This window comes from Crinia signifera, chromosome 8 (genome assembly GCF_055691185.1).
Source record: "Crinia signifera chromosome 8, ASM5569118v1, whole genome shotgun sequence".
NCBI classification, from domain to species: Eukaryota; Metazoa; Chordata; class Amphibia; order Anura; family Myobatrachidae; genus Crinia; species Crinia signifera.
The window spans coordinates 15,287,874-15,302,978 of NC_139224.1; the positions used below are offsets into that span (position 1 = coordinate 15,287,874).

The window sequence follows — 15,105 nt, forward strand, 5'->3', positions numbered from 1 at the left end:
TGAAGTCCTCTGGCCCTCGGGGCAGTGTCACCGGCCCATCAGAGCACAGCGCTCACCCCAGGATACGCTCTGCCAGGGTACGGGGCAGCGCTGAGTGATTTAGTGCTAATAAAAGGATTAGAGCCGTCTCTTCCTCCCCACCCTCCGTCACCCACAAGAGTCACCTCAAGGGACAAGAAATCCAATCAAGATCCGCCACCGTCTCCAGCAACCTCGCAGCCCCAACGCAGGGCGCAGATTGCCAAAGAGTCCGCTACCAGCGCCTGGCGCACATTAATCACCACCCAGGGGGACAGGTCCCAGCCAGATTCATTTGTCAGATCCCGCTTCCCATAAGTTATTGCAGACACATTAGCATCTCATTTGCATGTCATTAGTGCGCAGAGTGCTGGGTGTTTGCGGGGCGCTTGCAGTGCCGTAAATAGCTGCAGCCAGAACTCCGTATTAGAGGAGGAGGAGGAGGACGGAGGCATCTACATTCTCCCACCCCGTGCCTCTGCATGACTTAATAGTGCTAAATCTCTGCATTACTCTGTGCTGCTGTCACTTAACCACCCCCATAATGTCCTCTTATAGCAACACACAATGTTTCCTGATTGCTCCAAATACATCAGGGAGAGGTGACCTCTGACCCCCCAGCTGTTGCTAGTGTGCCATAGTCAGTCACACTGCATACTGCTGCACCGGCTGAGGCGTCATAGGCTAGTCATGCGTCACACTTGCTCTATGGGCATTACTCATGTGCGCGGCACAAGCGGATAGGAAATCATTACACTCTTCTCCTAACCGCCCATTTATTAACGAGTGATAACACTCCTGGTGAATAACAAATGGGGCTCCGGCCATTTAACTTCCAGCTGTTATGTTTTGAAAATGACAATTAGGGGCTTCTTTGCCAGAACGCCGTTTGTAATAAACACCACATTTTATCATTCATTGATAAATGAGCCCCTTACTGTTGTAAAAGTCACATTATTGCTACATTGGGTGTGGATCATTAGGTCTCCAGCATGTTGGTCGATAGTCATTATGTCGACATCACTAGTTCGACATGCATTTAGGTCGACACAAGTCTAGGTCGAGATGGGTTAGGTCGACAGGGTCATTAGGTTGACAGAGTCATTAGGTCTACAGGGGTTAGGTCGACATGTTTTTTTTTTTTAATTTGTCCCGAATGTCGTCATGGACATGAAACGTAGCACCGCGTCCCCTCACATGGCTCTCTATATTATTCTCCCACCACTCCCTAGTGGATGGTAGGGCATGAAATACCGCCTGTCGGCACATGTCAGCTCAAAAAAATTTAAATTCCCCATGTCGACCTTTTGACTGTCAACCTAATGACTTGTCGACCAACATGCTGGTGAAACAATGACCGTATCCCGTTACATTATAGTCACTGCAGATAACGCTTCGGGATGCGGTCAATTTACCTACAATCAAAATCCCGACGGTCAAAATCCCGACAACCATTGACCGAGGGTCAAAATACTGACAAAGTGAAAATACCGACATTTAAAATACCGACGCGGTCAAAATACTGACACGGTCAAAATACCGACATTTAACTTGTTCATACTTTACCATCCCAGTGGACATGGAGGGAGAATAAAATATTGTGCCAAGCGCAGCGAGCCGTGTGAGGGGGCGCGGTACACCCATACGGGTTTTATGTCGACCTATGTCAACATACAGACCAACAAAATATGAATAACTTGTGTATACTTTTGACCTGCGTGTATGTATATATATATATATATATATGTTGGTATTTTGACCTTGTCTGTATTTTAAATGTCGGTATTTGACCTTGTCGGTATTTTGACTGTCGGTCAATGGTTGTCGGGATTATGATCGTCGGGATTATGACCGTCGGGATTTCATACCGAATCCAATGCTTCAACTTACAGAACCCCATCTCTCGGGGGCATATTTATGAAGGTGCAGGCCGACAGCGCTGCTTTACAACGGCAATAAGTATACACAAGCCTGCATTAGGTCGACCACTGAAGATGACACCTGAAATAGGTGTAAATGACTAAGTTCGACAGGATCAAAAGGCCGACACAAGCATTAGGTCAACAATGGCAATGTCAACAGTCAAAAGGTTGACATGAACTTTTGACTTTTTCTTTCCCCCCCGAATGTCGGCATGGACACCGTCTCAGTGTACCGCGTCTCCTGGCATGGCTCGCTGCGCCCATCCTGCTCCGGGCACGGAGCCTGGCCGCACTGGGAACACTATTTTACCCTACCACTATTGAATCCTGTAAAACATATATGGAGTCGGTGACCCAGTGATGGCGGCAGAGGCCGGCGACCGACGTGACGTTAATTTGCTCCTCTTAATTAAAATAATAAACAATGCATCAGTGACAGTGAGACGCGATCTAGAGGAGGCCTCCGCAGGCAGGCAGGGTGCCGATACATTATTCATGAGAGGCGTTCTCATTATGCAAATTCATTAAAAGACGCAACATATGTTTCCCATAGTTGTAGGGAGGTGGGCGCAGCACGGATATGGGGGGAAGCGGAGACACTCTGGTGCAGGCTGACGGATGATACGAGATGACAGATAAGTGCAGCGGAGGGATACACAAGAATTTGCCGCATTGTTTACCAGGACCCCTACAACATAATACATCCAAACACCAATGGCAGCACAACCGTCCTCAGGTCTGTAAGTGCCTAATGTTGTAGCAGCAATTTGTGCCTTTGTATCGTCCCTTTATGCTGCGGGGTTATCACAGCGAGCACCTAAATTACCACAGAACTGCAGGGATTGGTGGTCATTTACCGAAGTGATCCCACGGCGTTCCCACAATGGGAAAATACGGCCCCAAGATCACCAGACAATATCCCATGTGATGACGGTATCCGGCGAGAGCTAAGTCCCACTGTGTGTGCCCACGCCACTGTAGTACATATAGGACCGTTGTCACGCTAATTACTGAGCAGGCCAGGCACGTCTGCAAACAGTAACGCAGGCCCATTCTCATGCAGGATTTGTTGTTGCAACGACTTTGGGAACAACTGGACAAAATATATATATATATATATATATATATACACGCACAGTATATGTGCAAGTACAGAGAAACCCAAACTGCGCACACAGAATAAGTAGCAGCACCTCTGAGGATCCCCTGTTAGACAGGACCCAAAAGAGTTTTAGAAATAGATGAAAATAGATATACAAAATTAAATAAAAAACAGAATTTAATAAAAAAAGATGCTCGCTGGCAATATAATATACACAATAAAATGTTTACATTTGAAATCCTTCGAAGCTTTGGTCTTTCCAATGTAGTAACCGGCCCAACGCGTTTCGTCAAAGAGTTGACTTCATCAGGGGCTTAGAAAGCATTGAATTTAGTAAGACGGATGTGCACTTAATAAAAGGGCAGATTTCATATAAACTGCAATGGTGAGATCTGTATTCACCAATATCGGTAAAATTGGAATGGGTATGCCAAAAGTTTGATCAATAGAATCACTAGGGTAGGGTCGGGCACTGCCCAGAAAACTTTCTACCACTGAGACTGGATGAATGGGGGTATTATCAGACCCAAGAATAGTGTATCATCAACATTAGAATGAAGGCCCATATATAACTGGACCACAGGATGTATACTCACAGGAAACCAAAAGCTGAAGATACAGTATGTATAAACCAACCCTACAGGTGAGACTCATCCCATAAGAACCAGATTATTGGCCATTTTTTGGGGGAGGGATAACTCGTCACCCTTTTAAATAATGGATCTATCGGAGGAGTCATGGCTGGATTAAGAGTCACATGCGAGATATTTCGTGGAGAAGGTGTGGCCAGTGTTGTGTGGGTGTGGCCCAGTGCCTTGTGGGCGTGTACTCCCCTACACTATCAGCCCAATTGTCTCCCTAAATACATAAAAATATATAAAAAGCATAATTTTGTAAAAAATAAATAGAAATACAGTATTAACACATGATACATGGTCGGTCGTGTGGCCAACTGGTGTGTAATGATGGTGGATATAAGGTAGCCTGAAGTTCTAGAGAACATCCGCACCGCCGTGGGAGAAGTGGCCGGGAAACACCAGAGTTTGGAGTGGCCCATGGAATCGGCCTTTACACGCCCTTTTCTAAAATGCACCAAAGTAGTGGCTTCGTACTGCGAGCAGAGACTCGCGGGGTGGGGGGGGGGGGGGGACCACATCTCATCCAGACTCCAGCACTCACCCCTTGTAGCTGCTGGGATCCAGCAAAGTTCCGCATGACCTGGTGAAACTCCCGCTCCAGTCTCGTGGCCCAATATTGCATCCTGAAAGAAAGATCAAGAGGACGTCAGAGATCAGGCAGAGAGAACCATGAGGGGGGGGGGGATCAACTCTGTGACTTCAGGGGAGTACAGAGATAAGCAGGGAGGGCAGAAGTGAGGGCATCAGGGTTGGGCAAATGGCAAAGTTTTATATCTGGTAAGTGTGACAGGGACAGCCTAGTTCAACATAGAGGAACAGCCGGATCAGGATTTAGAGCAGCAGCAGGACTGATAAGATCCAGTCCAGGTTTTTCCTAATTATGGTTTGGCTAATTAACATCACCTGTGGATTGCTGTTAAATGTCTGTTCAGAGCAGAGGGTCAGAGGTTCCCAATGCCTGTTAGTGGCTGTGCAATAGGCTTGGGGTGTGGAAACTATGCGAGGGACCTCTGGAGTGTTGTACCCATCTGTGTATTGCCTGCTGAAAACCTGCCATGCTGTAACCAGTGAATTGCCCAGCTGTTGAACCTGTATTCTGTGTACCTGCTGCAAGTTCTGTTTATCCCGTGTATGTGATCTCTGTCACATTAACCAAAACCCGCCAAACAAATGCGCAGCGCCTTTTGGAGACGTAACGAAGGGTGAGAAATGATTGCAGCGGAGCAGTCCTGAGCGGGGCGTAGGACACATACAAATGATGAAGTCCCATTAATAGAGGCTGCTGTAGCCTCATTAAACACTAAGCACAGACCTGTCCCCTCCGCGCCTCTTTTATCAATGTAAACGAGGACATCTCGCTAGATCAATAGGGTATTATCAGCAGCGTAAAGCTGGTATCCGTGCCACAGGGCGACATCCGGCCCTTGTCGCCATCACTCAGCGCCACGACGGGCAGATCGTCTAATGGTATTAACCCTTAAAAGCCAGCAAGGTGACCATAGAAAGAGACCCAGAACAGAAGACACCGACTGATGGGATTTATAGTATAGGCCTTTAAAGAGTACTAATGCCTTGGGTGAGAGCTAGGCCGAGACCACCCAGAGCACTCCTAATGTTGTGGAACTACAAGTCTCAGAACGCCCAGTTCCACACCAAGCCCTTGTAGCAGCTCCATTGTTTGAACTGTTGCTGAATCTTTGCATGATGCTTATAAACAGCTAAAATGCAGAATACGCACCAAGTCCGAGTTACAGGGCCCATTCCCCTTATTATTCCTGCTGACGGCAGTGGAAAGCCGACACGGGTATCGTCGCTCTCACATTAACCGCGTCATGGCTGGGAGTGATCGGGCCACTACTGAAGGAGTTAACCAGTCGGGTGACATTATGATCTCTCTTCTAGTTAGAATAATGGCTTCTTTCACAGGCCGACAGATTGGAAATTACCTGTGAAATATATTTCCCCAGGCGCACAATCGGCAGCCATATAAATTACCCAGTTTAATGGCCTTTGGAATTTTTCTCCCACTATTGGATGCGCAAAATTCCTGTCAGGGTTTCCTCCCTCGCAGCGTACATACGTTTCCCCCAAAACAGCGCTTCGGGAAAGACAGGTCACCGTAATAACCCGAGCAACATACAAACGCAAACAGGCGATGGAGGAAATATTACAGGTGCCTCCGAAATGATGGATCTACGCCCCAAATAATCTGTCTGGCTATTGTGAGCATTTACAAGTAGGGGAGGGGGGAAAGGGAGGGGGGAAACCGCATCAATACATACATGGAGGTAGAGAACAATACTGGGAAAGAACAATAGCAAGATAACAGGAGCGGGATATATAACAAGATCGGGAGATCGATAACAATCATGGGATATATATTCCAGTGGCGGGAGATATAACACAGCTACAAGGAATTCTGTGGAATTATGCGATTCGGGGACACCCGGATGGACCAAATGTAATCACCAGGCATATTTACAGGGTGCTGTGGCCCCACATAGAACCGCTGTGGGGTTTAGGAGCTGACACTCTTCCCAGGTTGATGCACATGTATGTAGGTATGTGTGTGCTTCTGCCATCAGTAACACTACACACGTGTGTCAGACATCTCCTCACTGCCAGTGACAGTCTATCGGAGCGCAGAAAATGTCTCTGATGTTCGCTTGTTGGACACTGTGGGACACCAGCATACATCTGCCACACAACTCCCCGCTACCTCCCACTACAGCCCTTCCTCCAGCCTCCATTACCTGACTCCCAACCGCTTCCTTCACCGTGGCAACCGTGCATTCAGTATATACAGATCATATACCCATAGCTCTGCATGCACTGCATGTATGATCTAACTACAGCATTGTATGCAGACAAAGGGCGGTACCCAATTACATCGGTCATTGCTTTGCCGGGGGGGGGGGCTATCCAATTAGCACAAGCCGCGACTTATCGGGGATATTGTTTCCCCTCAGGCCGGCAGAACCAAACCCCTGAAAGCATAGGTTATCATTGACCCTGTGTGCTTTTGGGAGATTTTTTTTCTTCGGGCGACCAAATCGGGTAGCTGGAAAACAATATCGGACAAACATTGGAAAAAGAGGTACTTCCTCATCTTTGCGGCCATCGCTTACGCTAACGAAAAAGCTAATTGGATACCAGCCGTAAAGGCAGGGTCACCTGAGTATTGGTACAACCCACAACATGGCTGCCTCCGCTGTGCACAGACTTATTATTTACAGCTAGGGATGGCCATCGTTGCCATTGCCATCGATGGCAATTCTGCAACTGGCCATCGATAGTGCTAAACTATGCAATTGATGACCATCGATATTTTTACATATCAATGGTCATCCATTGTGTTTTATTGATTGGCCAAACACGGGGGCGGGGCTTTGCGGGTGTCGGGGGCGGAGTTATGCTCCGTGTCCCGGCAGTTTGAAAAAAAAACGCAAAACATCGTTTTGCTGTTCCATCGAAGGAGGGAAACCATCTGGTTCTCCCTCATCGATGGCAAAAGTATTCGACATCAGCCATGAACCATCGATGATTTTGAGTCATCGATGGTCGATGGCCATCCCTATTTACAGCTCAGAGTTTTTGGTAAGAAGCCAGCAGGACAGACTGAGTTTTATCATCTATCCCACTGATTATGTCCTCCCTAGCTCAGGTAACCGGGGACTGTCGCTGAACGCATTCCCCGGGGACAAACACAAGGAAGTACATATGCCAACCTCAAAGCAGCACATTGGGGTACATCTATAACAACCAGCACTGGGCACCAAATGTTGAGGGGTTGATGTGAAAAGGGTTAGAGAAGTTACTCCTAACAACCAATCAGCTTTGATGAAGCATTTATTAAGAACCCACTGCAAAGTGATAGGTAGATGCTGATTGGATGCCATGGACAACTTTTCCGCTCGGCCATTTCTCCATTCTCTTATTGATAAATCATACCCTCAGTCTGAGGTGCCACGTACCCATGATCCCTAAGTTTGAGGTGCCTTCTACACATGATCCCTAAGTTTGAGGTGCCTTCTGCACATGTTTCCTCAGTTTGAGGTGCCTGGTACCCATGTTCCCTTAGTTTGAGATGCCTGGCACCCATGTTCCCTCAGTTTGAGGTGCCATTTACCCATTTTACCCTAGCATGAAGTGTGACATAACCATGTTCCCTTAGCCTGAAGTGCCCTGTAACCATGTTCCCTCAGTTTGAGGTGCCTTGTACGCATGTCACATCAGTTTGAGGTTAATTGTACGCATGTTCCCTCAGTTTGAGGTGCCTTGTACCCATGCTCCCTCGGTTTGAGGTGCATTATACCCATGTTTCCTCAGTTTGAGGTGCCTTGTACCCATGTTCCCTCAGTTTGAGGTGCCTTGTACCCATGTTCCCTCAGTTTGAGGTGCCCTGTAACCATGTTCCCTCAGTTTGAGGTGCCTTGTACGCATGTCACATCAGTTTGAGGTTAATTGTACGCATGTTCCCTCAGTTTGAGGTGCCTTGTACCCATGCTCCCTCGGTTTGAGGTGCATTATACCCATGTTTCCTCAGCTTGAGGTGCTTTGTACCCATGTCACATCAGTTTGAGGTGCCTTGTACCCATGTTCCCTCAGTTTGAGGTGCCTTGTACCCATGTTCCCTCAGTTTGAAGTGCATTATACCCATGTTCCCTCAGTTTGAGGTGCTTTGTACCCATGTTCCCTCAGTTTGAGGTGCATTATACCCATGTTCCCTCAGTTTGAGGTGCCTTGTCAGTACCCATGTTCCCTCAGTTTAAGGTGCCTGGTTGTACTCATGTCACATCAGTTTGAGGTGCCACATACACACACATGTTCCCTAATCTTGTAGTATCATGCCCCCATGTTCCCTCAGCCTGAGGAGCCGTGCACCCATGTTTCTGTGCAAAACAATGGTGCCATCCTGTGCCCATCTTACATCTCATAGTGACTGGCATTACATGGGGCGATTTCATGCCTGTACAGCTACAGGCAGTGCTGTACTTCATGATGCCCGTGCCCCCAACCCATTGGAATGGAGTCGTGACATCACATGCACAATCACCCTGCACTGGCACTGACAATCTCACCACGGTCACCTAGCTGCGCCCCCTATGGCGCCAGCCACGCCTGCACAGAAATGGCCACAATAGGACCTTGATCACTTTTAGCTCTTAATCTAGCCCTGAAAGTACTGTATAAATGAAACCTAGAATTTGATTTGTTGTTCAGGAAATACCACCAATTGCCCTTCTAAAGCTGGGTACACACTGGGCGAACATTGACGGTATCGCATATATATCATCCAGTGTTTTATCAGTCATAATCGTTAATGATGTGCGTAGCCGAGGGTCATTTCCGACCCCCCTATCATCTGTACATGCAGCGCAAGCTGACAATATCATCACTGAGGACATGTCAGGGGCACCCGGTATCACTGAGGACACATCGGGGCACCTGGCATCACTGAGGACACATCGAGGGCACCCGGCATAACTGAGGACACAGCAGGGGCACCCAGCATCACCGAGGACACATCGGGGGGCACCCGGCATCGCTGAGGACATGTCAGGGGCACCCGGTATCACTGAGGACACAGAAGGGGCACCTGGCATCAGTGAGGACACAGCAGGGGCACCCGGTATCACTGAGGACACATCGGGGGCACCCGGCATCGCTGAGGGCACAGCAGGGGCACTGAGTACACATCACTGACACCTCTTTCCACGTTTGTATCTTATCACCATTAGTCAGAGATGAAAGCAGCTGGCCCTGGTTTCTATCAGCGGTACCCTGGCAGCAGTGGGGACAGGAGATAGCAGGAGCAATGCTATATATGGAGTAGGGCTGCAGCAGACACATAGCTGACCCCACAACTCCCATCATCCAATACACTAGGACTAGTGTGTGTGCAGTGTCCCAGTGGTTAGTATTAGTTCTGTCTCTCTATCCAGCTGTACATGTCTACAGGGTGGCACAGTGGTCAGTATTACATAGGTGTAGGGTGGCACAGTGGTCAGTAGTACATAGGTGTAGGGTGGCACAGTGGTCAGTATTACATAGGTGTAGGGAGGCACAGTGGTCAGTAGTACATAGGTGTAGGGTGGCACAGTGGTCAGTATTACATAGGTGTAGGGTGGCACAGTGGTCAGTAGTACATAGGTGTAGGGTGGCACAGTGGTCAGTATTACATAGGTGTAGGGTGGCACAGTGGTCAGTAGTACATAGGTGTAGGGTTGCACAGTGGTCAGTAGTAAATAGGTGTAGGGTGGCACATTGGTCAGCATTGCTGCCTCAGCACTGGGGTGATTTGATAAATCCTTACCAGGGCCCTATTTGTGTTACGTTTCTGGTGTTAGTGTGTGTTCCTCCTACATGTCAAACACTACTAGTGTCTGTGGCAGGGAATACAGGGGGCTGAGATCCACTAGGGACTGGTGTTATGGATTACACATTCTCTGCAATGTGATACATGAGGCATTGCAGAATACACAAAGTGCTGCAGAATAAATAATGTGCTGCAAAATACACAAAGTGCAGCAGTATACACAAAGTGCTGCAAAATACAGAAAGCTATGCAAAATACACAAAGTGCAGCAGAATACAGAAAGTGCTGCAGAATAAATAATGTGCTGCAGAATACACAAAGTGCTGCAAAATACACAAAGTGCTGCAAAATACAAAGTGCAGCCGAATACAAGCGTTGCAAAATACACAAAGTGCTGCAAAATACATAAAGCAATACAGAATACAGAAAGTGCTGCAGAATACACAAAGTGCTGCAAATTACAAAGTGCAGCAGAATACAAGAGTTGCAAAATACACAAAGTGCTGCAGAATACACAAAGTGCTGCAAAATACAGAAAGTGCTGCAAAATACACAAAGTGCTTAAGAATACACAAAGTGCTGCAAAATACAAAGTGCAGCAGAGTAAATAAAGTGCAGCAGAGTACATAAAGTGCTGCAGAATACACAAAGTGCTGCAAAATATACAAAGCGCTGTAGAAAACACAAAGTGCTGCAAAATACATAAAATGCTGTAGAACACACAAAGCTCTGCTGAATACATAAAGTGCTGCTGAATACATAAAGTGCTGCAGAATATATAAAGTACTGCAGAATACATTAAGTACTGCAGAATACATAGATATACAGACTACATTAAGCAGAATACATAAACTTTATATAAAGCTCTCCTTCATCAGGATCCTTATCCCCGAAACGTAGATGTGTTTTTGATCACAAGACTTTGAGTGCCACCTTGTTTCTTCTGGCTCTGATGGGTGTTGTTAACACTTCCAGGAAGGCACCTTAGCACAATATCCCCGTGGGGGACGCAGGAGTGCCAGAGCTACAAACATATAAAGTGCTGGTTGACTCGTTCGGATGTGAATTCGCACCATTGCGAGAGAGTCCGCCAGAGCCCGCCCTGCGAACAGCAGGCCGTCTGCCCAATTTGAACGCCTTTCATGTAAACATCCATTCGCAGGCCGGGGGGAAACTCCCACAATTTTGGATGGTCGCTGATCATCGAAAGATGTGGTGCGTGCACGCATATATAAAGTGACTTACAGGTCATTTATATATATTCATTGCACATTCGGGTGGAACGGGTGCCGGACGGCTCCCTGACAGTCCGGATTCCGACTGGCAATACTCCGGCGTCGGAATCCCGACTGCTCTCTCGTGGGGGTCCAGGACCCCCATAGAGGGAGAATAAAATAGATGGCGAGAGCAGCTCGCCACCATGCCCGCAGCGTAGCGAGCCCGCAAGGGGCTTCATTGCGCTCCCCCTGCTGTGCAGTCGGGATTCCGACGTCAGAGAAATGACTGTCGGAATCCCGACTGTCGGTGTGTCATACCGAACCCAGAGGAACTGGGTGGGGATAAAACGCTGGGCGTTCCCACGGCAAGTCCCACGGCCCACCGCCCAACGCTTTACTGTATCATATTATTCAGGAAGCTGCCCGGCCACGGCGCTGCTGCTCCTCGGTCTCTCTCCCCCCTCAGGCTGATGTTATCAGTCTGAGAGGTGCTCCCCCTGCCTGCCAGCAGCTGTATCTGCAGCTCATTGCAGCCGCAGCAGCAGGAAGGAGGGAGCCAGAAGGAGGCACGACTCAGTGGGGCAGATGTATTAAGCCTGGAGATGAGATAATTTGGAGATAAAGTGAAAGGAGATAGAGCACCAGCCAATCAACTGTGTTTGAAATATAACAGTTGGGAGTTGATTGGCTGGTGCTTGATCTCCTTTCACTTTATCTCCAGTTTATCTCTTCTCCAGGCTTAATACATCTGCCCCACTGTTACTTGCGGCAGGCGGCGGGGAGAAAACATCGAAACAGTCGGTCGATATATCGGGTGGCCAGGGGGGGTTTCTGCTGGGGTGAGAGATGCGCTGGAGGCAGCAGTGGCCTATTTACAGTCATTGCCTGCCGGCATGTGGCCCAGCACAGGGAGGGAGAGGAGGCAGAGGGTGTTTCTCTGTCACTGTGTGAGTGTGTGTGGGCGGAGTCAAAGAGGCGCAGATATTAGCCTATGACTCCGCCCAGCGTTATACACACAGTCACAGATTGACAGATGTGGCTAAATATATGAGATATATAAAGCGCTGAAGAATATATACAGAGCTGCAGAGTACACAAAGCTCTGCAGTATATATATAGCAGTATATATATATATATATATATATATATATATGAGATATATATAGCGCTGCAGAATTATATACAGAGCTGCAGAGTACACAAAGCTCTGCAGTATATATATATATATATATATATATATATATATATATATATATATATAAGAGATATATATAGCGCTGCAGAATTATATACAGAGCTGCAGAGTACACAAAGCTCTGCGTAGTGTATAAAGTTCTGCGTAGTATCTAAATAGCGGTTAATAATAAGTTCTGCATATAACAGGGATGATGGCCCAGCATATGAGCAGCATTGAATGCTGTGCAGCGCAGTGCAGTATAAATCCGCAGTCCTGCAGAGCCCACACACAGAATGTTCTATAGGGACACAGTATATGTACAGTCACATGTAACAGTGATGTAAGTTGCCGCATGTTATAAATAAATATGGCTCTGCGTGTAAGCAGCAAATATAGCTCTGCATGTATTACATGCGTTCCGCGCAGCGTGGGATAAATACATCCAGCTTCCTGTTGTATAAATACAAGAAGCTCTGCTGCAATGGCTGTATACCCAGTGTCATGCATCTGCAGACAGAGCTGGGAGGGTTAAGTTACTCTAACAAGCTGGTGGGTGTCACAGTCAGACAGACACCGATCTGCCGCAGACCATTACCAGCTACTTGTGTCAACATCACCCCGCTACAGAACCTAATACCCGATCAATAGGCTATGAACGGCGCACTGCCATGAGGACCGTAACCCATTCCCTGCCAGGGTACAGAGGCAGAGAGCGGTAGTATACAGTATGTGCCTGGGTTACAGCAGGAGAGAGCAGTAGTATATGTGCCTGGGTTACAGCAGGAGAGAGCAGTAGTATATGTGCCTGGGTTACAGAGGGAGAGAGCGGTAGTATATGTGCCTGGGTTACAGCAGGAGAGAGCAGTAGTATATGTGCCTGGGTTACACCGGGAGAGAGCAGTAGTATATGTGCCTGGGTTACACCGGGAGAGAGCAGTAGTATATGTGCCTGGGTTACACCGGGAGAGAGCAGTAGTATATGTGCCTGGGTTACACGGGAGACAGCAGTAGTATATATGCCTGGGTTACACAGGAGAGAGCAGTAGTATATGTGTCTGGGTTACAGCAGGAGAGAGCAGTAGTATATGTGTCTGGGTTACAGCAGGAGAGAGCAGTAGTATATGTGCCTGGTTTACAGCAGGAGAGAGCAGTAGTATATGTGCCTGGGTTACACCAGGAGAGAGCAGTAGTATATGTGCCTGGGTTACACCGGGAGAGAGCAGTAGTATATGTGCCTGGTTTACACCAGGAGACAGCGGTAGTATATGTGCCTGGGTTACACCGGGAGAGAGCAGTAGTATATGTGCCTGGGTTACACCGGGAGAGAGCAGTAGTATATGTACCTGGGTTACACCAGGAGAGAGCAGTAGTATATGTGTCTGGGTTACAGCAGGAGAGAGCAGTAGTATATGTGCCTGGGTTACAGCAGGAGAGAGCAGTAGTATATGTGTCTGGGTTACAGCGGGAGAGAGCAGTAGTATATGTGCCTGGGTTACACCGGGAGAGAGCAGTAGTATATGTGCCTGTGTTACAGCAGGAGAGAGCAGTAGTATATGTGCCTGGGTTACACCGGGAGAGAGCAGTAGTATATGTACCTGGGTTACACCAGGAGAGAGCAGTAGTATATGTGTCTGGGTTACAGCAGGAGAGAGCAGTAGTATATGTGCCTGGGTTACAGCAGGAGAGAGCAGTAGTATATGTGTCTGGGTTACACCGGGAGAGAGCAGTAGTATATGTGCCTGGGTTACACCGGGAGAGAGCAGTAGTATATGTGCCTGGGTTACACTGGGAGAGAGCAGTAGTATATGTGCCTGGGTTACACTGGGAGAGAGCAGTAGTATATGTGCCTGGGTTACACCGGGAGAGAGCAGTAGTATATGTGCCTGGGTTACACCGGGAGAGAGCAGTAGTATATGTGCCTGGGTTACAGCAGGAGAGAGCAGTAGTATATGTGTCTGGGTTACACCGGGAGAGAGCAGGAGTATATGTGCCTGGGTTACACCGGGAGAGAGCAGTAGTATATGTGCCTGGGTTACAGCAGGAGAGAGCAGTAGTATATGTGCCTGGGTTACACCGGGAGAGAGCAGTAGTATATGCGCCTGGGTTACAGCAGGAGAGAGCAGTAGTATATGTGCCTGGGTTACACCGGGAGGGAGCAGTAGTATATGTGCCTGGGTTACAGCAGGAGCGAGCAGTAGTATATGTGCCTGGGTTACAGCAGGAGAGAGCGGTAGTATATGCGCCTGGGTTACAGCGGTAGTATATGTGCCTGGGTTACATCGGGAGAGAGCGGTAGTATATGTGCCTGGGTTACAGCGGGAGAGAGCAGTAGTATATGTGCCTGGGTTACAGTGGGAGAGAGCTGTAGTATATGTGCCTGGGTTACAGCGGGAGGGAGCAGTAGTATATGTGCCTGGGTTACACCGGGAGAGATCAGTAGTATATGTGCCTGGGTTACAGCAGGAGAGAGCGGTAGTATATGTACCTGGGTTACAGCAGGAGAGAGCAGTAGTATGTGTGCCTGGGTTACACTGGGAGAGAGCAGTAGTATATGTGCCTGGGTTACACCGGGAGAGAGCAGTAGTATATGTGCCTGGGTTACACTGGGAGAGAGCAGTAGTATATGTGCCTGGGTTACACTGGGAGAGAGCAGTAGTATATGTGCCTGGGTTACACTGGGAGAGAGCAGTAGTATATGTGCCTGGGTTACAT

General features: G+C 48.0%; 1 protein-coding gene across 1 annotated transcript in view; it reads right to left on the bottom strand.

Moving 5' to 3' along the window:
• Positions 1–15,105, bottom strand: part of CACNA2D2 (calcium voltage-gated channel auxiliary subunit alpha2delta 2) — a gene marked incomplete at its 3' end in the record, with an annotated part of 191,874 nt that overhangs the window by 142,363 nt on the left and 34,406 nt on the right. Inside the window, exon 2 of the mRNA XM_083158159.1 lies at positions 4,222–4,303. Within this exon, the coding sequence (XP_083014285.1) occupies positions 4,222–4,303 (82 nt within the window). The remainder of the gene's footprint in view (positions 1–4,221; positions 4,304–15,105) is intronic.